At 43.5% G+C, this 23,420-nt stretch overlaps 2 protein-coding genes across 6 annotated transcripts in view; one reads left to right on the forward strand and one right to left on the reverse strand.

Annotated features, from left to right (window-relative positions):
- The first annotated feature begins 1,367 nt into the window (after positions 1-1,367).
- acp6 (acid phosphatase 6, lysophosphatidic) lies at positions 1,368-7,308 on the forward strand. 4 transcript variants are annotated; one of them, XM_026144087.1, is made up of 12 exons: positions 1,368-1,496; positions 1,921-1,981; positions 2,396-2,621; positions 2,709-2,837; positions 3,392-3,522; positions 3,701-3,780; positions 3,885-3,972; positions 4,145-4,277; positions 4,710-4,810; positions 4,887-5,015; positions 5,092-5,257; positions 5,359-7,308. In XM_026144087.1, the coding sequence occupies exons 1-12, from the start codon at positions 1,460-1,462 to the stop codon at positions 5,491-5,493; spliced, it is 1,416 nt and encodes a 471-aa protein (XP_025999872.1). In that variant the 5' UTR covers positions 1,368-1,459; the 3' UTR covers positions 5,494-7,308. The 4 variants fall into 4 exon arrangements, with proteins under 4 accessions (XP_025999872.1, XP_025999875.1, XP_025999874.1 ...); XM_026144090.1 differs by having other exon boundaries at positions 1,373-1,513; positions 1,921-1,990; XM_026144089.1 differs by having other exon boundaries at positions 1,373-1,496; positions 4,923-5,015.
- Positions 7,309-7,715: 407 nt separating this feature from the next.
- The window catches only part of bcl9 (BCL9 transcription coactivator), a 28,746-nt gene continuing 13,041 nt past the window's right edge, over positions 7,716-23,420 (reverse strand). For both annotated transcript variants that reach the window (XM_026144085.1, XM_026144086.1), the window contains exons 3-10: positions 17,744-18,200; positions 14,777-15,081; positions 14,483-14,590; positions 14,153-14,339; positions 13,441-13,537; positions 11,148-13,311; positions 10,367-10,639; positions 7,716-10,258 (exon numbers count right to left, since the gene is read on the reverse strand). In XM_026144085.1, the coding sequence (XP_025999870.1) occupies positions 9,216-10,258; positions 10,367-10,639; positions 11,148-13,311; positions 13,441-13,537; positions 14,153-14,339; positions 14,483-14,590; positions 14,777-15,081; positions 17,744-18,030 (4,464 nt within the window). In that variant the 5' untranslated portion in view covers positions 18,031-18,200 and the 3' untranslated portion in view covers positions 7,716-9,215. The remainder of the gene's footprint in view (positions 10,259-10,366; positions 10,640-11,147; positions 13,312-13,440; positions 13,538-14,152; positions 14,340-14,482; positions 14,591-14,776; positions 15,082-17,743; positions 18,201-23,420) is intronic.

Below are 23,420 nucleotides of genomic sequence, written 5' to 3' on the forward strand. Positions count from 1 at the left end.
ACATTAAAGAAAGACAAACACGAGACTAAGCATCAAACTAAAATTAATACAAATGTAAAACCTACAAGGAAGTTTATAAGTTACTCTACAGTGAAAACTATTAAGTGTTATATATCTTTTCCAATTGGTGTCCTTTTAAGACCTCTTTCCAAACAAGAGTAAGCTCAAGGAGATTTTGCTTTACTTGAGTTATGATTCAGTAATGATTAAGAGGACTCTGGCAACATGGAAGATGAAGGTCCCTTCAGTGTGACTGGAATTCGTGAGCAAGTCATGCGTTAGGTATCTCTATGTGAATGCGTGACTCACATCTTTTTTTATAAAAAGTTAATTCCTGAAAAAAAGTCTTCTTTTTAAAGATCTTATATAAATATAAATGGGGCATGTTTCTTGTTTTTTTTTCTGCAGCTCTGCTTAAGACTTTTGGAAATTTAATTTAATAGATTTACATGCTGTAGTTAGAAGGAAAAACTGGGGGGAAATTCAGACAAGTATTAATATCTTTTACTAAAATAAAAACAGCTAAACTTGTTGATATAACACACATAGAATAAGTACGTTTGTGCCATAAGACGGCTGAGATCCAGATCAGGGTCAGCCCTCTTTTCTTTACATTTTCCTTAAGGACCTGAACATTCTTATAATTTTTTCTAAATAGTCTTAAGCAACAAAACTCCAGGCTTTTTTCATTAATTTTCCTGCAACTGACCAAGAAAAAACTCCAGCAAAGCCCTGCCGCAGGACCTGAAGTATGCATCTGGCCCTTTTTTATTCATCTACTGTTCACTGTAGCTTCATCAAAAATGCTCTCAGTGAAAGGGTGACTGTCAAGAAGCTGCTTTTAAGGAAGGGAAACAGAGAGAAGGTGCTGAGGTACGCCAAATTACGCAAGAAGTAGACTGAAAACCTTGTCTCGGGAAGTTCAGGCTGTGCTTTAGAACAAAGGTGGTCATAGCAAATATTGACTTTCAAGCTTGTCTGAACTCCACAAACTCTGTTTTACCGTAATGTACTGCATATCCATTTTTATCTCAAGTTATAATTTTTAAAAAGAATTGTCTTGGGTTGCTCAAGACTTTTGCACAGTAGTGTACATTTGCAATTAAAGATTACAACAACAAAAAAAGCCCAGAAAATCCTCGCTTTTGGATAAACAAATTGTCCAAATTCGAATATATTTGATCTATAACTTTATAAAATAGATTAAAGTAACAAATCCTCTTAGTTCGAAATGCAGATACAGTTTCTTCCTGTAGAGGGGAGTAGCGTACTTTGGTGGTGTTCTCCCCTTCAAGTCTCCAAACAAAAACAGAAGAGCGGCAGTACTCCGAGGGGATGTCGGGAAATGTAGTTTAATCTTCACCTCTCTCTCATTTTCTTCTATTCTGAAGCATTATTTGCCGGCCTACAGTTACCGACATGACTTGCGCCTCTGTACTGGTGGAAACTTAGTTGCTGAATGACTGAAGTGAATTTTGTCATCTCCCGGACGCCGTGTATGTTTTAATCGAGGGTAACACTTTATTCTGTATCTGTAGGTAATGCCGTGGCTGTGTGGTAGCAGTGATCTTCCTTGGTGATACTGGCATCGAGGCTGACAGCAGGGACTTTACCCTCTGCTGCACCTCGCTAGTTTAGAGTTCACCTCGGTTAGCTCCGTTTTCGTAACGTGTTTCACTGAGTTCCTGTTGCCTAACCTGTGCCCTGTGCTGTTGAAATGCTAATAATCTGAGTTTTATAGCAGAAGTAGATAGTGTTACAAAAAAATAAATATTTAATGAGGAAAACGTCACATCCTGGGGAGCTCATTGCACCAGTGTTGCACCATCAGAAACCGTCATCTTTTTTTTTTAACGTTGATTCTCTACACTCACGCTTCTGTCTGTAGTAACAACTTCCGCTTTACTCAATGTGTTACAGTTGGCCACACCATCATCATCTCTGACATCCCTGACCGTGACAGGAGGTCTAACTGTGCCAGGTAACACAGGTTAGTGAAAAGAGCAGAAGCAGCTGTTAGACTGATTTTAATGGCCTAACAAAGGCTTTTTAAATGTGAGGCTTTTGCTGCTTTTCTTGTCTTGTTTATTTGAAATCCTTTGAGTTTTCACAGTTTTGTATTGAAAGACTGATGAGGATTTGTGACTGCTGATTAACGGATGTTGTTCAAACAGAATGTCCAAATAATTTAGTTTAAAAGAGTTTTAAATGGATGTTTGTATGTTTTCATAGTCTCTTAAAACCATGCACTTGGAAGCTTTAATAGTTTTTAGATCAAATTCCAACTTTCTAATCGATCTCTTATGTAAGGGACACAGACTGTTTCGATCCTGTGCATATGCTTTATCTCACTCTCAGTGGCTCTGTGGTGACAGCTGGTGTCTTTTGTTCACAGCACAGCCATGAAGGGACTTTGGGGCGGAGCGGCTGCGTTAGGGTCGGTGTCCGTGGCGTTTGGCTCGATGCTGTGGTCACAGCAGAAGACTAAACCGGAAAAGGCTGCTACGGGTTCCAACCTTGCTGACACGAACGCTGATTCCCCTTACGAGCTAAAGCTGGTCCAGATCTTGTTCCGGCACGGCGCCCGAACGCCCCTAAAGTCAATACCTGATATTATGGAGGTAAAACTGTCTTCCGTTAAGAGCATGTTTTGTAGAAAATGATGTTTCACACATGAAAAAAACTGCAAATTCTTTTTTTCAACAAAGGCCCAGTGGGTGCCAATGCTTTTGGAGCCACCGCCGCACACCAGCATCGACTATGTAGTGACAGATCTTCAGGGTGGCCCCAGGCCCCCGGCTCCTATAGAAGACAGCTATCGGAAAAACATACTTAGTGTGAGTCATTGTCTTTTTTGTTTTTTTAAATAGGTGTGATGTGGCTGCTGGCTGTCATCTGGCTTAGTTGACTTTGACTCTCACTATGAAAATGATGGAATAAACCTAATAATGCTGCTTTGCTTTTAGTGGTATGACAAAGTTAATGTCTGAACACATTTCTTCTGGGCTTTCCATAGACCTTATGTGTGTAGCACACTTGTTACTCTCCTCAATTCATGTAGTTTTTCTCCATCTAGTGGCTTAAAGGTGCCACTACAGACATCACTGGCCTGAGCTCACTCACTCGCCGCTGAACTGTACGTAGAGCTTCCTATTGACATATCGTGTCCGGTCACAGTGTCCGTGGAGCTGTTACTTTCCTGTGCTGAGAGCTGCTTTGCTAAAGAGGTTTAACTTCACTGGATTTAGCTTAGAAAACTAAATCCCCCAATATGGACTCCGGCCATTCTTGTACCACATCCAGCCCGGATTCCTGCATGTGATCACAGGTGTGTGTCTGCCCGGCCACATCTGTGGGTATATAACCTGATCCTGTTTGTTGTGTTTGGCAGGGTGGCACATTCCCTGGTCAGCTGACCACACTGGGCATGCAGCAGCTGTATGAGTTGGGCAAAAGACTAAGGGGGAGATACATTGAAGAAAGCGATTTCCTTACCTCCACATTTAACCCAGCTGAGGTCTAGTAAGTGGTCCAAATCATAATGAGGAGCAAGGAGAAAAAAAAAACCCTCATATCTGTGCTCTGACATTTTGATAGATTGGGTTTATGAGTGCAAGTACAAAGGATATGAGTTTAAATGCTTTTACTATTTTAGAACTGGGTGCCTTCCATGACCTATTTTTTTCCTCCTTATTTCTAGCGTGCGCTCCACTAATATTGTGAGGACCATTGAGTCTGCCAAGTGCCTGGTTGCAGGGCTCTTCCAGCAAAAACAAAAAGGTAGAGCGGAGATGTGCAGTATGTTACTTATCCCATTTTTCTGTCTCATCTCATCTGTTTATTTAATTTTTCATTTATTTTGCAATTTCCTGTTCTACTTGCAGCAATTGTGCCTATTTTAACATCGGAGGCCGAATCTGAAATCCTGTATCCTAACTATCACGGATGCAAGATGCTTAAAATCCTTTGCGGGTATGAAGAGAGTGTGTTTTCCTAGCAATAGAGTCCCATCAAGCCTAAACCATCCTACTGGAGCCTTGAAATAATGTGCTGTGGAAACATTATGAGCAGAGTTGAGGCGCCTGTGACAGGTTGTCACGGTGTATCTGTGTTTTGTGGCTGACACCGCGTGTGTTCTTTGCAGCCACCGCTGGGCAGAGTCGACCACTCTGCCAGACATCGCGGCAGACCTGCAGAGCATCCAGAGCGAGCTGGGGATTGCTGCTCACCAGAAAGTTGACTTCATCCTCATTAGGGATGACATGGTTGCCAGAGAGGTGACACTGCCACATTGTGATTTATGTGACTTTTTGCCAGCTCTTGCCACAAGCTATCAGAATTACATAGGATTTACTGTAAAGACGTGGCCAGGAAGCCGCAACCTCGCAAGCTGCTCCTTATGTAAGATGAAACTCAGCATCAGAGTTCATTAATCTTCTTGAGATCCAGCCTGATATTAACCCAGATATTAAGATTGACAGCATGTGTCCATGTGTCACAATAGAGGGTGAAATCACATTTAATGAGTAGGAAGCCGCAGTTTTTCTGGAGGGTTCTCACTAGTCAAAGTCAGCGGTGGTGTCGATGTCTATCTGTTGTCATTTAATTCTCACAGACAAATGAAATCAATGCATTTAGCTTCATGCTATTTAAACAGAAATTATACGGAGTTATTTGAAGACTTGCGACTTGTTCCTTTGCATTAACAGACACACGGCCTGCCCTGCCCTCAAGTGCTCGACACCTGGAGGGATAAAGTGGAGCAAAGAGCCGTGGATATGATGTGCCATATCTTCGAGCCCAGCAAGAGGTCAGATTAACCAAAGTCACCAGTCCCAGGGGCTTATCTAAAAGGCCAGATTGAGATTTACCACTTGTGCATTCAGCTTCACAGGCTGCCTTTCTCTTGCTGTCTGTGGCAGAGAGAGCTTGCAGCTGTCTGTGGGACCTCTCTTGCACATGTTGGTGGACAACATCGAGGAGAAACTACAGGGCACCTCATCAGAGCCAAGCAGGTTGGACGCGCATTATTTCACACATAACTGTGGTTGGTCTTCAAATGCTTCACTCTTGAAATGCTCTCTCGAACAGGAAGGTGTTTTTGTACTCCGCACATGACACCACTCTGATTCCTTGTCTCTTGGCTTTGGGGATTTTTGACATGAGATGGCCACCGTATGCCGCTGATCTCACTGTGGAGCTGCACCAGAACCGGAAAACTAATGAGGCCTTTGTTAAAGTGTCATATGTAGGCGAGGTAGGAGCTGAGAATGTGTCGCAGGATGAGCAAAAACAAAAAAAAAAAATTGCTTTTTTTTTTTTCTTTCTATAACCTCAAGTTACTTTTTCTTTCTGCAGGATCAACTCATTGGGGGTTGTAGTGCAGTCTACTGCCCCTTGGAGGAGTTCAAACGGGTCCTCTCCACGTACTCGCTGAGCCCTGAAGACTACCACTCGCACTGCAACAGAACCGTAGGCCCGACCGAACCCTGAACCTTGAGCAAGCCTTCGCATCGGCACACCGCTGACAGCCAGCACGCATCATGCCTTTTTAACATCCTCAGTCCTCTCTCCATCCAGCCGGCATCAGTCATTATCATCTCACTGTCAGAGCACGCTGGAGTACAGCCACTTTTGTAGAGCTTTCGGGTTACACCGCTTGCTTTCAGGAGTCAACATCATCTTGTTACCATGGCAATCGCATTAAAGGTGCTATAAATGACATTTTGAATCACTGAATGGTGCACTAGAGCACTGGCATCTTAAGACCAAAGCAATCACCCCCCCACCCCCTTTCTCTCTGCAATTCATTTACAAACAGAAAGGTTGTGCACACGTGAGCCAACAAAAAGCATCCAGCCCCGACCATCACTCTATGCAAACACAGTAAAAGCCATTAAATGGCTGTGATATGCTGCATGCCCACCCACCATCAGCGGCACTTTTCCCATATTTTTTGTCCTGCATTCAGATTGGATGTGTGTTTTTTAAAAAAAATAAAATAAAAAACACAGATTTTGTTTGACATCTTAGATGGACTAACAATTGATGGGGTGCTTTTATTGCGCTTGGTAATGTCATAAACTGTAGTAACATTACCTTGACTTCCCCTGCCTCTTCTGTTTGTGCTCTTTGTGGGGGTGGGGCACCATGTGAATACTCTGAACTGCATTCTGTCTCTTTATAAATGCAGGGAGGACAAACATTTTCAAAGGGAGGGACTCATACACTAACGCACATGTGGCTACAAAAACAAAGAACAAAGACACTCATTTTACAACACGCAGGAGGCTTGCAGCTTCGTCCTCTGCTAAGATCATCATCACTCCACTACATCTGTATGAATAGCTTTTTGCTGCTATCTGAAAAACCCGATATATAGAACCTTTAAAATTAAGTTAAACGATTAGTTCAATAACAGCTGAGTGCAAAGTGGAAGAGTGTGATAGATGCTTTATATTTGAATGCAAGTTAAGCTTACTGATTAAGGCTGAAGTTATTTTATACTTTCTAATTGTTAACCCCACAATTAGCTTCGTTTTTAAGAATAAACTGGTAACTCACCTGAACAGGAGTAAGGTTTACATTTGTTTGTGATTCTTTATGGTTGCAAGCATTTGCTGCACTGGGAAAATATAAAGCATATGTGAATGCTGCAAAGAAAATCATGTTTTTTGCAACTAGGGGACATCTCAGTCAGTAAAATGATGTGGTTTGTGTTTTTAATTAACTTAGAAATGAGGCCTTTATGGCACATTGGAATGTATTACATCAGGCTTTAGTCTAGCATTGATATTTATTCATAGGATAAATTTGTTGTTTTTCCTCTTTTTGGGGTGGTGTTTGTTAACATCTCCAACAGCATTCTCAACCTTTCCTTTACACTTTTAAACAACTACTGATGCAGTTATGCATCACACTGATATATGGACAGGTTTGTATTATGTGGCCTGTGTCTGATTGCTGATTAAATTATTCCATCAAATCAGTTGCGCTCCCAACTGTATTCATCATATACGGTTCGATCATTCTTCAGGGAAGTATAGTTTAATGTACTGGATCAAGTGTTTAGAAAGGTGTGGAGTAGAGACTGTGTTAGAACACTTATTCTGCTACATGTTTTGAATGCAACATTTTGCCTCCTTGTGAGACCACAGTGCAATGCATGCTTGAATCACACGGACCCAAGCGTTGCGCTGTTCCAGAAACACACGTTGTACCTCATCTGTGGGAGGTTCCCATGACCTGCCACTCAAAATGTAAAGATTTATTTTGGTTTGGTGTGACATGAATACAGATTTTAATCAATATGGAGTCTTTTTTTTTTCTTCTCCCCCCTGTAAGCTCACATCTTGCGAGAGGCTCTGAACTATTCCCACAGGCCAAATGAAACTTTTAAAATACAGGTTAGAAAAACCTCAAGGCCTCTTCTGAAGCTAATGGAGAAGCATTTGAACGCATCAACAAGCTTGAATCTATTTTAGAAGTGTGGTGTCCTCTGAAAATAGTCTCACTTAGTACCTCCTGATAAAATGTCAGCATATCAACGCTGCTCCTTAATATGACTTGCACTTCTTGTAGCAGAATGTTGGTAAGCTGGTATGAGTATGTACAAGACAAAGACGCGTAACTAGTCCTTGTAAGTGAAATAGTAAAGACTCCTCTGTGGAAACATACACACGTGTGCACACACACACACACTCCATAGACATGTATATAACAAAAGAATATCTTTTATTTGTAGTCCATCACCACAGCCCTGGTAGGCTATTCTGCACCAAAGCCAATGGAGAAACACATGACAAGCTTATACAATAGAGAAAAGAGAAGAAGTCAACTGGATGGTAAGCAGTACGTGTTTACATTTCTGTGTCTCACTCCGGACACCACACCTGCCTTACTAAAAAAAAAAAAAAATTTATTTTATCTGTTTAAATTTTTTATACCAGATCTACCTAGCTCTAGTTCTATAATACCTGGCATACCTGCTGCGGCGTACAGCCACTCCTGTCCTATTCTGCTGACCATCGGGAGATTATTGCTGTGGGAATGATCATTACCCAGAGTCAACAAGAGAGTCAAAACAAAACAGGAACACAACAGGAACAAGAAGAACACAGCACATCTGGGTATTAGCAATAGTATTCACGCTGGCGAGCGTAGGAAGTCCTGAAAGTTTTGGAGCACAGAGTCAAATGTCATCTACAACTTGAAATGGACTGGAGATTATCATGGTGCTGCAAAGCTGCCAGGATCATCACACTTAAAATGTGTTTGCTCTCAATGGTAAAAATAGAGAAAGAAGACGCTTTCTGCAGATGGTCCATGTTTGTGCTTTTTTAATAATACTATTATCTTAATGAGGTCATAGTTTGGTTTGTTATACACTGGAGTTACAAAGAAAATTAAAATAGACTAAAATTTGAATAGCCCACCAATGGTAAACAGTACAGTATTTTTAGGGGGACGTTCCTCCCCCAATGAAAGCTTGGTAAGAGGAGTTGAGAGGTCACTGATAGAATGCCTATACATACAGACACATACATACATACCACACAAACGCACATTCGGTCAAGCACGCCAACGCACTCTCACGTATATACTGTACAGATACAGTCAAAACAATGGAGCGAGAGACAAGATGGATTTCCACTAAAGTCTTCACAAAGCACAAATTCTTCTTTCCTTTCTCTTGTTCCATACCACTTTCGCGACAAATTTGTTTTTTTGTTTTGTTTTTTTAATTTCAAAAAAGTAGACATATACTGTAGCATCTCCACGCTGACTTTTAGTTAGGTTTGATTCCTCTTTGATGTCGAAGTCATCTTTACAGTCAGATAATCAAAAAAACCCAAAAACAAACAAACAAAAAAAAAAAACAACCCAAAAGCCCCCCCACATGAACAGTTTTGCAAAACTGTGTGACCACAACAATCCCATACATTCTGAAGTTCATGAGTCAAAATTAAATGTTCTTGTGGCAAAAAGTACTCCAATGCGGCCCTATCACAGTCTCCGCCGGAATAGTTCACACAGGAAATTACCAGGTGACTGGTTATCTCCACTCTGCTCATTTTCTGGGTACGCCATCTCGTTCATATTTTACCTCCTTTACTCGAGTCCATCAGTTTAATGAATACTCTCCAGAGTCCGATATCATTACTCCTTCCTTGTGTATTGTCCAAGAACATTCTAGATACAATGTTTCTGTTGGATTAGAACATTCCAGGGCCCGGACTGAAGCCCATGTCCATGTCACGAGGCCTCATCTGAGCCCCCATCATCATTGTCTGCTGCGGGGGGCCGCCCATGCCCTGCAGTGACATCATCATGTTAGGTGAGCCTCCAGGACCTGGGTGGGCCATTTGTCTCCCCTGGATCATCCCTCCTGGGCCCCCAGGGGACATCATCCGGTGCTGAGGGCCCATCATGCCTTGGCTCATGAATCCCGGTGGCCGCATTGAATTGTGGCCAGGGTTGCCCATTGGCATGTCTTGAGGGCCCATTCCCCCAGGACCAGGTCCCCCTGACATTCCCCCCATCCCCTGCATTGGCATCCCCATCCTTGGTGGGCCGTCGCCCATCATGCTCTGCATGGGAAAGCCAGAAGGGTGTGGCGGTTTCCCCCCGGGGTTGTCTCCTCCACCTCGAGGGTAGTAAGACAGAGTCTGACTGGGCTTCTCTGAAGGGATTATCCTGGACAGGTCAAACTCGGGAATACCAGAAGCTCCCGGCCGCATTACCTCATGAAGGTCTGCGTCACTGAATCCACCTTGCATGTTATTGAACTCTGGCCCACCAGGGGTATTGGGTTTGCACATAACCCCATCAGCCCCTCCCCCATGAGACATATTCCCCATCCGTCCTCCCATAGGTCCTCCCTCTCCCTGGAAACCCATAGGATGGCCAGGGAAGCCTTGGGGACCGGGACCATTGTGCGGAGAGAAAGGGCCTTGCTGGGAAGGTGACTGGGTTAGGGGGTATCCCTGGCCCCGGTGAGGGTAACCCATGCGTCCCTGTGGCATCATTTGAGGGTTGGCCATTCCAGGGTCTTGAGGATTTGGTGGTATCATCATACCATGAGGCATCATGCCTGGGCCCATATTTGGGGCATTGGGAGAGGGCATCTGTGGGGGCATGCCATGTGAGAGAGGCTGGGATCCCATTGGATTCATACCTAGAGGGCTGAGGGCAGGCATAGGTCCAGCATTTCCAGGTCCCATCATACGTGGATTGCCTTGGTGATTCATTGCCATACCTATAAGTCAAAAAGAAATTATTATATACAGAGTATAGCGACTGGTAAAGTAGCTCAAGTTCAGAGAACTGAAATTAAATATTATACAGAAGATATTTCACGTCTTACCATTATTGTTCCCTGACGGCAGGTTAGGGGAGCGAGCTGGCGGTGAGTCATCATCAGAGCTGGCAACAGTCTTTATGGCATCGTGGTAAAGTGGGGTGGAGCTGGGCATTGCAAACTTGGACATGCGTGACATCATGATGGAGAGCGGGTTCTGGGATAGTGTTGGTTCAGGAGGTATGGTGTAAGGGCTACCAGACGGGACATTGCCTGGGAGAGACATGGAGCCAGATGGAGCCCCTGATGAAGGAGGGGCTGAGGGAGGGCCGTTACCACCTAGACGACAACATATGAAGAAACAGAGGACATGACAAAGAAATAATAAAATACAACAGTCGATTTTTTTTGCTTCTTGTGGATTGTTTCACATTAAACTACCACAAGTGACATTCCTTGCAATTTGTGTGCAAATTAAGACTTAGTAAGATAATGTGGCTACTATAATATGTGGCCAGAAGAGGGAGCCACTGGACCATAACCCACCCAACCCCACCCCACAGATGTGTTAATCTGAAAGATCTGATGAACATGGAAGATAGACACATCAGATCCATATCATTTTCAGTTTTTAGGTTGATTCTGTTTCAACAAGTTGAGTCAAATATCTGAAATGTGATCACTGAGACAATAACTGTAACTAAAATTCAACCCAATAATCATTTAAAAAATAAAATCCCAATATTAACTGAATACAACTTCTCTTTTTTCATTGTTTTTATTTAGGAATTTTCTTTTTACAAGAAAAGGGTACAGATAACAACAGAAAAGGAAAAACAATGCATACCTTGCTCCATACTTGGCATCATATTTGGTGAGGTGATACTGAGCGGAGGCTTGCCACCCTGAGGGGGCACTCCAGGACTCTGCATGGGTGGTTTTGGTGAGGAAGCCCATCCTGGAGATGGGTTAGGGAGAGAAGGAGATCTCATATGAACAGGAGAAGCACCTGCTGATCCCATCATGGAGTGAGGAGACTTCATTGGTGCTGAAGTTGGAGGTGCTGGGGGGGCAGCAGGGCCTGTGGAACCGGTGAGCATGCCAGCCAGTTGGGACGGTGTTTGAGGGGACTTAAGATTAGCCGAGGGAGAGCCCATCATGGGGGACTGCACTTGCCTCAGAGGAGGAGACTTAAGTGGATTAACACTGGGAGAGTTCCCACCTCCTGCTTGGACATTCAGATCTGCTGGCTTGCGGCCCCTCTGGCCTTGTGCAGGACCCCCAGCAGAGGGAATATGATTAATACGGCCATTGCCTCCAGTTGGTGTAGATCTGTGCTCTGGACCAAATGCTTGGTCTGCATGTGGACCCCTCATTCCTCCAGCACCCCCAGGGAAGGATCTCCCAGGCCCCATAGGAAAGTCTCCTGGCTGCGTCTGCTCAGGAAATGACCGACCCTGCATGGGCCTGCCTTGTGGACCCATATTTTCCATTGGCCCTCCACCCCCTCTCATTCTCATCATCTCATCAGGACTCATATTCATGGGGGGATCTCGTAGTTTTGAAGGATGCATATGAGGTCCTGGCCCCGGGCCAGGCCCCATGCCGAACTCAGGTCCCATTTCTCGGCCCCCTATTCCTGGCAGTCTAGAGGAAGGACTCATGGGACCATCACTGGGCATTCTGGGAAACATACCCATGCCATTACCTGGTTCCATTCCACTTCTTTGGTGTCCCATCATCCTCTGCATGTCCATCATCATCCCAGGAGGAAGACCCTTCTCTCCACCCATTCCTTGGTGAAACATTGCCTCTTGGACTGACTGAGGGTTTGGGAAACGCTCACCACGAGCTCCTGGACCAGCAAACATTGGCCCAGGTCCTCCAGGGAAACGCGCTTCTCCTATACGGGGAGGCAACTCATCAGGCCATCCCATTCCAGGCCTCGGGGGGCCCTCCATCTCGGGATTCATCATACCAGAGAAGCCAGGCATCCTCTGCATATGTGGGGGCATACCCCTGGGGCCAGGACCCATGCTCATGCGCTCTGGATAGTGATCCGGTGGCCCACTGGGTCCTCCCCACATTTCTCCTGGGCCCATCTGATAAGGAGGGGGGGGCCCTCGCATCATGCCACGTGGACCATGGGGGTGCATCATCATATCAGGACCAATTGGCCGGTGTTGCATTTCTTGTTTCTTCCTCTTCTCTTCGTAAAATTCCTGCTGTAGCTTCAGCCACGCCACCTGTTCTGGGGTCATCTGCTCTCCATCTCCACATCCACCTGGGCCTCCCATGTGTGGACCCATTTCATCCTGTGGAAATGGGGGCATGTCCCTGGGACCATGGGGTGGGCCAAAAGGTGGACCTTGTGGACGAGGTCCTACTGGTCCACCTGGTGGGCCTAAACTCTGAGACTGCGCTATCATAGCCTGTAAGGGGCCCTGCTCAGACCTCCGGGGTGGCGCATCAGGACCCCCATCATGGGGTCCACCATGAGATTGTTGAGCTCCAGCTGGCGGGGCATCACGGTCATCAGGGAAAAGCATGCGCTGAATATCTCGCAAGGTCTGCAGAGAGCGCTGCCGATGTTCTATCTGTTCTTGTGACAGACCCTCTGTGTTCACCTCCATGTTCAACAGCTCCTGGGTTAGCTGCTGGTGTTGCTGCTGCTGTTGGGGTGTCAGACCTGTTCCACCAGTTCCTCCACCCTGTCCACTTTCACCTGATGTTGGGGGATTGAGGCCAGCCTCTGGTTGGGTTGCAGGGACCTGGTCAACTGGGGCTGTAGTGTTACTGGGGCTGCTGCTGGGAATATTTTTGGATTCCATGCCTGTAGAGGATGAGCCTTCCTGCGGAAGAACACCAGATTGGCTCCCTTGATTTGAAGGCTGTGGTGGGGCTGGCTCTGACGTGCCAGGTAAGGACGGGTTGGATCCAGACTGGTGGCTCTGATCTTGGGTGTGGGACGGAGGCTGCTGGGGAGGATTGGAGTCGTTTGCTGCATTGTTCTTTAACACAGAGAAAGAGAAACGGGATTGAGATGTAGCAGTGTCAACATAATCATGTTCATATATATATAAAATTTCATATGCCATGTATATATGTTAGTATTTATTTACTATGAAATGAGTATTTACCAAGAGGAGGTGAGCTATGTCCCTGTTGTTGGAGATGTTTGTAATGTGGAAGACAATGATGTTTTCTATACGGCCACTAATAACCTCTTCAGCTGCCCTGAGGACAAGGAGGCAGACGGTTAGATATCAGTCATCAGACACAATAGTGAGTGTGAGTGTGTGAGACAGTGAGCCACATGACTGAGTCTTAGATGCGACCATGAAGGTAATGCCAAGGTCAGCAGACTAAGAAAAGTATTACACGTGCACACCTTCTATTGGGCATCCACATATTTGATCTCCAACTCCCAAAAGAGAGTGGTAATCTAAGCAAAGCATGTACTCCCACTGAAAAACACACGTGCTTGTGCAGATACACACAAAATATTTAGGCTATAATTGAAAAAGCTGGGTGAAGGACAGGCGAGGAAGCCAAGTGCCTTAGTCCCACATATACAAACAGCTTTAACAGTCACTGATGACAGAAGCACAAAGATACACTCAATGAAAATATCACTGTTAGCAATTCTATTTTAATCGTGTTGCTGCAGATGTAGGTTTTTATTATGTAAAAGAAAAAATGTTTTACTTTCTATAAACTCATTAATATTTAAAACTTGGCTAGATAAACCAACTGTGAACACCAACAATTAAACAGGAATATTCCATTTCTAAGCCAAAAAATATATGACAAATACGAAGTAATAGAAAAGGTAACTTCTGGCTTCCTTACTTGTTAGCTATCCCTGTGCTGAAGACATAAACAAATTTTGAGCCTTGTTTCTGGCCACTAGCAGGCTCTGTTGTGGAGACTTGGCCTCCCAGTGTATTGTGGGAGGGCGTTGAGGAGCGACTGAGTCCGGCATTGGAGGTAGAATGTGTGACAGTGTCCTGGGGATTCACATCGCTGGAGTTTGAGTCTGCAGGGAGAGAACAGGGTATCACCCACGACTTTAAGCACAGATTTATGGGAAATGTAGTTCTACTGAAAACCGCTGTCAAGTCAAGTTGATTAATGGAGGGAATATTATATATGCTTGAATGCACATGTTAACACACTTACTGAAGAATCCTCTGTTATCTTCGTCACTTTCTCCCCCAGAGTACCAGTCAGCTCCACTGTACGGCGCCCTCCTCTCCGTAACACATATCCTCTTCGCCCTGCTACTATCTGTACACACACACGCACACACAAAGCCATCAGTGGCCTTAGGTTTATCAGTGTGACTGGCAATGAGGGACTGCAAAGTACATCTTTCAAGATGTCCAATTTGTATTCTCTTGGCAGAGTGTGTAGTATTAGCAAACAACACAGCAGATGATTTGATAATACTGTACTGGCTAAGGTGATTCTTACCTGTTTCCTCACTGGTAGGCGTACCACTCTCTGGTTGTTCGGATGACTCTGCAGAGTTGTTCATGCTCCTTTTGGATTTCACCTTGGAGCTTGGGCCGGAGCTTAGGCTCTGGCCGTTTTTAAGCCCCACTCCACCTGCAACATTTTGAGCCCCTTTGGTCTTGGGGTCACAGGGTGAGGGCTGTGATTGGCTGCCCGTACTCCCTGGTTTGCCCTGATTGGGCATTTTAGAGTCACTCTGGGCGGCAGTGGAGGGAGACACGACAGGAGGTGATCGTACCATGGCCTCCGTCTTAGGTTTAGGGCTGAAAAACAATGAATAGATAAGGATACATTTACGCCATGAACTAAAACAGCTACTTTGCCTTGAAATCTGTGAAAAACATCAGATATTTTGGATACAACAAAAGGCCAGGGGCATTTTAGCAGGCTTATCTAATAAGCATTTTCTGGAATCAAGAATGAACCAGGTAAATCACAGATAAATGCGGAGGCACCTTGCCATCCATAGGGTCTTTAATCCCACGACACCTAGTCATAACATGTGCCTTTTTCCCCTCCGATATGGTACCCAAGAGGGGTGGCAGAGAGAAAACCAAAGGAAAATGTGAACTTTGTGTTCTTTTAGTCCTCCCCCCCCCCCAAAAAAAAAAAAAAAAAAAAAAACAACTTGCAACTGCTAAACACAGCATCAGTTTGACAACCAACAGTTGGCATAGATGTCTGTGAACGCAAGATTAAGTTACCGGTATGGGGAATTCAGTGCACACAGATCTCATCTGCAAAGAGACAGGGCACCTACAAATGACTGCTGCTAACCGGCTCTGAGAGCAGTTCAGTTCAGGCAAGCAGGAAACATCCAACTGGCAGAGAACTTCCATACCACACCCTAATATCTTTCTTTCTTCCTCATATACACACACACACACACACACACACACACACACACACACACACACACACACACACGTACAAGTAGCATAACATATGCCAACATGTCCAAAAGGTTCAGCCACAGCTCTGCACACTGTACGTATGTAGAGAGACACACAGCCAGCAGAACAAGAAGGCAAAGCCATAAGTTTGGCAGTCCGTGCAGTCATTTCCAGAGGCTCCAGAACCATGAGTCAGCAGGGAAAACTTCCAAGCCCAGTGTACTCCCTGACCCTGGAAGAGCTCTGGATCACGCATCAAAACCTTAAACTAATAATTCACAAAAAATGATTTTACATTAGCATTACACCTGACCAACACCTAATTTCCACACCATACAGGTAAAGCAAATTGTTCAGGTTTGTACCACCTTCTTGACCTTGCCAACATGCAACTCTTATAGATTTATCAGGTATCGTGTAGACATACTTGCTTACAAGCCTCACTTCAAAATACCGCTACAATTAAAGACATCAAGAGAGTAAGTTCAATTCAGTAAAGAGAAATGAAAATACCAGAGTAGTAATAACCTTAAAAAGCATAAGGATAACATGTTAGCTTTATTTTATTTATTGTTTTTATTTTATTTTACTTTTTTGTTTTTTAATTTTAGATGTGCAAGTGAGATGACTTTATAAACGGCCGAGCCTTCCTCTTTAAGAAGAAAGCCCTGTAGGTAACGTGTGTGCCTCAGGGTCCTTGCAGGGACTGAGTGACTCCGTCTGTCGAGTGTGTAGGAAAAAGTAACATTACAATCATTAAGCCACAGCCACTGGTGAAGCGCAAGCAGACAGAGGTAATTAAGTTAAAGTAATCAGCCAAAAGAGTCTAGATAGGGCCTAGTTTCTGTGTTAACAGCTATCCAAACGCATTTTCTGCCTGCTGCTACAGAAAAGTAAATGATGTCCATGCAAAAAGATTACTTAAGAGTAATTTCTAACTATGGCTAGCTTTTCTAGCCAAACTAGAGAAGAGACACCATTTTAAACTAGGTCTTCCTACCAGGTTTAGGAGCTGGAATAGAAAAAGAAATAACTGTCCTGTCTCCCTGTGCTCCCGTTTTTCTCTTCACTTTGCCTTCATTCCCTCAAATAGTCGTGGCAGACAGTTGTGCCTCGTGTAGCCTGGTTCTACCAAAGGTTTCTTCCTGTTCAAAAGGAGTTTTTCTTTCCCACTGTCACAACATGCTTGCTCATACCGGATCATCTAATCGTTGGAGTTTTCTGAGTACTGTAGGGTCTTTAAATAAACCAGAAGTGAACTGAAATTGAACTGAACTCTGTGCCCACATGCATCAATTAGGAAAAGAGCTGCCCCATTCTTGATGGCTATAAGGGTTTAAACGACATGCTGATTGTAAGCAGCGTAAACAGATCTGACAGCAGGAATATGTTTATTTCTTACATTCAAATACTAGAACAACAGCTCTCTAGAAAGTACAGTACATATGAGCAAAAAGGCCGCCTTAATGTGGCCTCGGTCTTGCTGATTTTTAAAGTTAATATTTCTTATTTCAACTAAATCTAAGCTGGAAAAACAGGCAGAGCTTTTCAATTTGCCCCTTGTTCTTAACTGTTGTTAATGACCTTGGCTTTTTTTCTTCTTCTTTTTTTCCAATTACGTAAAAAAAAAAAAAGAATTGCCGTGGACAGATGTTTCCTCAGTAAAGTTTGATTACATGTTATTGAAGCTAAATAACAAGCTTAAGTGGTTTAGTCATCATTAATAGTCCACCAAACTGTCTAGGAAGGTTGTCTTAACAAAAAAAAAGGAGAAAAAAAAAGGGTAGTAGTTTTTCAAACAACCCTTTAAAAAGTTTTATTTCCATGTACTTCCAAAGATTTTCATGCAGTTAAAAATGCTTTGCTGTCCATCATAAACAGTCTGGATTAAACATTATTTTAATCCATAGCTTTAATATATAGCCAGTATAACCTAGATTTCAGTTACACCCACAAAATAGCTGATCATTATTAGAAAGGAAGTATCGCAGGGCAATATCCACAGGTTGTCACATTGTATGAATCCACTCACCTTTGTGTGTTGGTGGACGGGGAGTTCTTTAGCCTATTGGAGTTCATTGATGGAGCTCCCAAGACTACAGAACAGGGTGGAGTGATGAGCTGGTGAGGACTGCCTGTGTGTGTGAGCGGCGCTTTTGCACGCACGTTCCTGGAGCCAGGAACAGGATTCCCAATGTTCGACAGGTTTCCCCGACCGTCCTTGGCCTCTTCTCTCTCTTTCTTTCCTCGTTCCCTCTTGCTGAAATGTGTCGCTGCTGTACCTGCCGCCGCTGGCCTCTCCTCTTGGACCTCCAACATTCTCTCTACGTCCTTGTCTGTGTGGGTGTGCGTGTATGTGTGTAAGTGTATGTGTGTGTGTGGGAAAAGTGTGGAAAAAAATAACAATAGTCCAGAAGGCTTCTCTTGTTCTTGTTCAGTGTGTATTTATGAAATTCCCCCAAGGGGGCTTTCAACGGCCCTTGGGCACACTGTTGAGAGAAAAGAAGGAGAAAAAGGACTGTTAACAAAACTGGAAAAGGTAGACGCCGTCTCAAGAGAGTTCAAAGTGACACTCTACCCAAAGTCTTCTTATTATCAATCTTTGTTATTTCCCCCCCTCTTTTAAAGTTGCTTTGGGCAAAACAGGGCTTAATAAAGTAATTCTGACATTATTCAGTAAGAAAATCGTAGGTCAAATTCATTACCTGACGACTTACACAGACTTCAGTCATTGTTAATTGTAACCTCAGCATGTTTGTTTTTCCCCCAGTGTCTGAAATGTCTGCTTATAGTGCTTTTTTTTTTTTCGCCCTCAACACACTCAGTGCTTCACACACAGACTTTATATGGGCAGGCCGCCCAGGTATGTTAAGACCCGCCCAAATACATTTAGAGACTGGCTTTAGCTTTATTCCATATCCATCTGAGAGAATGATGCCATCCGCAACAAATGGACAATACCCTTTGCTTTCATTTTTAAAATTCAGACACTGCTAACCCGCTTGCCAGCAGATCAACAGCCTGGTCTCTACTATGACAGCTTTCAACATCATTCAGCTGCTTTCCAAGATTATCGCATCCTGCAAATGGACACATTACATGCGCCGTCTTATACTTAATTTATGGTAGAGACGTTGTGTCTGTTTGCATAGGTATTTGTCTGCAGAGAGGCTCTCCGTAGGCAACCAACTCCAACGTCAAAAGTCCTCAAAAAAAAAAACAACAACAACAACAAAAGCACATAGCTCGACGTGGATGAGTGTATGCATAACCTGAACCCTGACGGCTTGAAGAGTGGGCCACAAACAGGAGCAGCATGAGAAGCTGCAGTGGACGCTTTTCTTTATTTTGAACACTTGGTTTCACTTAAGCAATTTGCAAGTTATAAACCTGCTTTTGTCCACAAGTGATGGACCAACAATAGCACAAGCAAGTAAAAGTAGCCTACAGATCAGTTGTTTGTGGCGTCGCCCCCTAGTGACAGTAAACAGCTACAACATGTATACAGCCATCCACAAAGCTGTCTGTCTGCAATACCACCGCAGAAGCACCTTGGAGCCCTTAGACTGCAGCTGGTAATGATAATCTTCTTCAACTCTACAGATCTGCTGTGTCCTCAAGGTCTACCGACTGGGGGAGAACCGGTTCATGCGTCTGTATCGAGTGCTTCAGAGCAGACAAAGTCTACCACATCCAGCTGCAGTCCAAAACGGTGAAGGATAAGAGACTCATTACAGAGACGGCGGATTATAATGCTCCGGTAATAATCACCAAGTACTTCACAATCGTATTTGCAGGAAAAAGTTACAAAATAAATAATCTAATAATTTGTTTAAGAAATTGTGCATACACTGTCTTTGGAAGCTCATGGGTGTTCCTACAAACACCCCTCACAAATACAGTCTAAATCTGTAGTGAACTCTGGAAGTACGTACATAATTTCAATCCTCATTGTTCAACATGTGTTAGTTAAAACAACTGACCAATTTAAACAGCTGACAGAACAAAGACTGTAAAAAAACAGCAGACACAAAACATCAGTCTTCCCCTCCACTAACTCTATAGTTTGATTCAATTTATACATCATCAATATGCAAGATCAATCATCTCAAGGTGCTTGATAATATAAATGCTCCACTATAAGCTGATATGGAGTCTGGTTCAATAGTAACTGATAAAAACTAAGTCACAGCCCAAACGCTGCCACCACTGCTTAGTTTGTCCACCAGAGAGCACCAATATTTATCTGGAAAAAAGAAATCTGTTGATTTACATATAATGATTTTACAATTTAAAAAAAAAAAAAAAAAACACCAGTTAGGTTAGTCATTGATACTTTCTTTATCTTTGGCACATGTGGTAGAGCTGTCGAGCTGGTACTGTGACTCACACCAATCACTGTCTTTTGTGTGTGTTGGTGAGTGAGAGCGAGAACTGCACGAGAATCCTGTTCAAGAGAGCAGCCCAGTCAGTGAGATTACATTGTCATCCTGAAAATATTTAGGAGCTCTTCCAAAACACTCAGCATTGTAACTGGCTCCAGAGTCCCCCTGGGGAGAGGGAGGTGGAATGGTGTTTGGGGGTTGTGTCGCCCCCTTTTCTACTTGTATGGGGGGATGGTGGCAGCACTGGGAAGCAGACAAATACACCGACTCCTGCTACAGCAGCAACACTCATCTCTCACTGGTCACAGAAGAAGAAGTGATTTACAGCAGTCAGGAGCACAGATTACTGCACACAGGCAGACGCTGGCTTCTCAACAGAAACAGAGGCGGCTTGTAGAACCAAATTAAACTGACTAGATTAACCTTTAAATGTAAAAAAAAATACTGTAGTGGAGACACTTCAGAGAAATGCTAGGCTCATTATTAAAAATGTAACGAAAGGCAACTTCTTTTACGCATTTTATATTGAAGCACGTGTAATTCTGCAGCTGTGATATACAGCATAAATCAGAAACAAGAGCTTCTGTTAACGCGACAGTCCCCATATAAAAGTTCAGTTAAACTTTGTGTCTGAATAATTACACACTACCAGCTGAACAGGCACGCAGAAAACAGGTTCTGCTGTTAACGTCTTGTTTCTATAATTGGAGCTTGTGCTAGAGCGGAGTCTAACGATGACACTATATCAGATGCTATCGGCTACTGTGTACCGGCCACAAAAACATGCTCAGGGTTCCCCTTCACTTTAACAATGTAAACTGAATTTAACGTCTGTCTCCAAGAGAAATCTAATTGGATGAACCTTCCTGCTCCTAAAAAATTTAAATGTACACTACAAAACCTAATGAGATATTAATAAAGGCTACTCCTAAAGTGGCATCTGATTGTGATTGTTGGTGTTTTTAAACAGGTAAAATGTTTAGGACACCAGTAACAACTAGGACTTTTAGAGGGTGTACCATTTCATTTGTACATTAAAAAGAGCAATGAACGTCAGAAAAAAAAAAAAAAGCTGACTGACATTTAAAAACACCATTTACTTTGCACAAACTGGGCATGATTGCCAGCTAGGGAAATTTAGGCTCCTCTATTCCCTCTTCACAAGGTGCTGAGGGATGTATACTAAACTCTTTTCAACCATCACAAGCACTTTGCTTAAAGCTCAGTGAACCCTTTAGGAGAAGGTGTCCAGCGCAAGTTAAAAATGTTCGGACCTGGTGGGATCAGGCAGTAGTTGGCCTTGACTGACTCCTTCACTATGGAGCAATACAAAAGGAGGAGAGCCTTGAGAGAAGAGCAAGAAAAAATAAAATAAAATAAAATCACTTAAAATATATATATTTCGTTTGCATTAGTAGATATAGTTTATAATATATCAAAGAACCAGTCTTCTACTTCATTCAACTCCAACTTGCATGTAAAGCCTGGAGGGGCTTCATCTAAATCTAGACCCCAATAACAAGCATATGCGTGTGATGCAAGTCTGTGCGCGTACATGGAAGCAAACAGCAGGAACTGTCAATCATCTGTTCTTTCCAATCGCACGCTAACAAGACACTAATTGGAAAGCTTGCTGACATGATTGTCATAAGGAATACACGGACACACACACACACACATCAGGTGTGTACGTTCCAGCATGTCTCACACACACACACATTTAAACAAGAAAGCATCATAGAGGTAATCACAGAGAATTCACTTCCTCCACCTCCAGTAAAGATGCTGAACTGTCTATCACGGCAAACACGAGGAGATGCAGTTCATGCAAGTTAATGGGAAAACAGCATAATGACGCTCCAAAAATGAGCTTTTTGCCTGTGATATAAATATGAAGGGGGCAGAAAATAGTTCAATTCAATTAGATTTGGGCTTTCCGATGCGGGTGGCACTGGAGGACTATTTTATTTTCATGCTTATGTAACAGTCATTGTATGCTGCCTGCTTAGAGAGTAGACCCTTCCAATCTACGTCACCCAAATTCCTCTGAAGGGGAGTGGGAGGCTTTATAGCAATGCAGTATCTACTGGTATACTCCGCTGGTAAGGTGTGGGATCAGTGAGAAGAAAAGAACTATGTTGCTGTCAACATAGTCCACTGGCTGAAAATTTTAAACACAATAAAGATTTATTTAAAAAAAAGAAAAAAAAACAAACACACACACACACACACGCCATCCCTCTTCCCTCATCTCAGCCCTGCTGGTGGCTGTAAAAGGGCCTGCTGATGTTTCAGCCTTATTTATGCAAATCCCATTTTGCAGTTCAGTCACAATGGAGTATTGCTCCCTCTTTCTCACTCTAGCTTCCCTACCCACTCTCCGTCTGTTCACCCTCCATCTCAAGAATTGCTTTTGCCCATTATTTGTTTAGGGGAAATATCAAAAAGCATTATTTCCACCTCTTCTCACAGTTTTCTGTAAGAATATACAAAACACATGGCCATCAGCAACCAACTGTACAATCTGAAAAAGCAGCAGCCAACTCAGAGCAGGAAAAATAAAACAAAATTTAAAAAAACAACGCTCTACATCTCATCACAATAGCTTATACACACACACTTCAATTTAGTGAAATGGTCACATGAATAAAAGCTTATATGCAACAAAATGATTTTTTTTTTTAATCTGACAGAGTGGTGAAATAAGGATGTGCCTTATGCCAAAATATGCCCTTTTCTAATGAAAACACATTTTAAACCTTCCAAATGTTCAAACGATGTTTGATTTCTTCCCTTTGGAGTTAAATATGTAGTGAAAATCTGGATAACTTTGGTAAATGGTAAATGGCTTGTATTTGTATAGCGCTTTACTTAGTCCCTATGGACCCCAAAGCGTTTTACACTACATTCAGTCATTCACCCATTCACACACTGGTGATGGCAAGCTACATTATAGCCACAGCTGCCCTGGGGCGCACTGACAGAAGCGAGGCTGCCGGACACTGGCACCACTGGGCCATCTGACCACCACCAGTAGGCAACGGGTGAAGTGTCTTGCCCAAGGACACAACGACCAAGACTGTCAGAGCTGGGGCTCGAACCGACAACCTTCCGATTACAAGACGAGCTGGCAACTCTTGAGCCACGATCGCCCCTTTGTCAAAGTAAGCCACAGGTGGTGATTACAGGATAGCAGCACTGAATTTCTGTACTTTTACAAAATCTCTCTGAGTCAGTCCTTTAACTTTGTCAGTGTACTGTGTGTGTATAATGGGAACAAAGCATAACACAGTGGTGTCTGTGTCAGATACTGCTACTGTGTGT

Source organism: Astatotilapia calliptera, chromosome 16, assembly GCF_900246225.1.
Source record: "Astatotilapia calliptera chromosome 16, fAstCal1.2, whole genome shotgun sequence".
Taxonomy (NCBI): Eukaryota; Metazoa; Chordata; class Actinopteri; order Cichliformes; family Cichlidae; genus Astatotilapia; species Astatotilapia calliptera.

What these genes read in the sequence shown, in the direction of transcription:
- acp6 (XM_026144087.1), top strand. Translation starts at nt 1,460, where the DNA reads ATGACTGAAGTGAATTTTGTCATCTCCCGGACGCCGT. An exon ending in ATCGGAAAAACATACTTAGT is followed by an intron (nt 2,838 to 3,391) that starts GTGAGTCATTGT and finishes TGTGTTTGGCAG; the next exon opens with GGTGGCACATTCCCTGGTCA. An exon ending in ATGCTTAAAATCCTTTGCGG is followed by an intron (nt 3,973 to 4,144) that starts GTATGAAGAGAG and finishes TGTTCTTTGCAG; the next exon opens with CCACCGCTGGGCAGAGTCGA.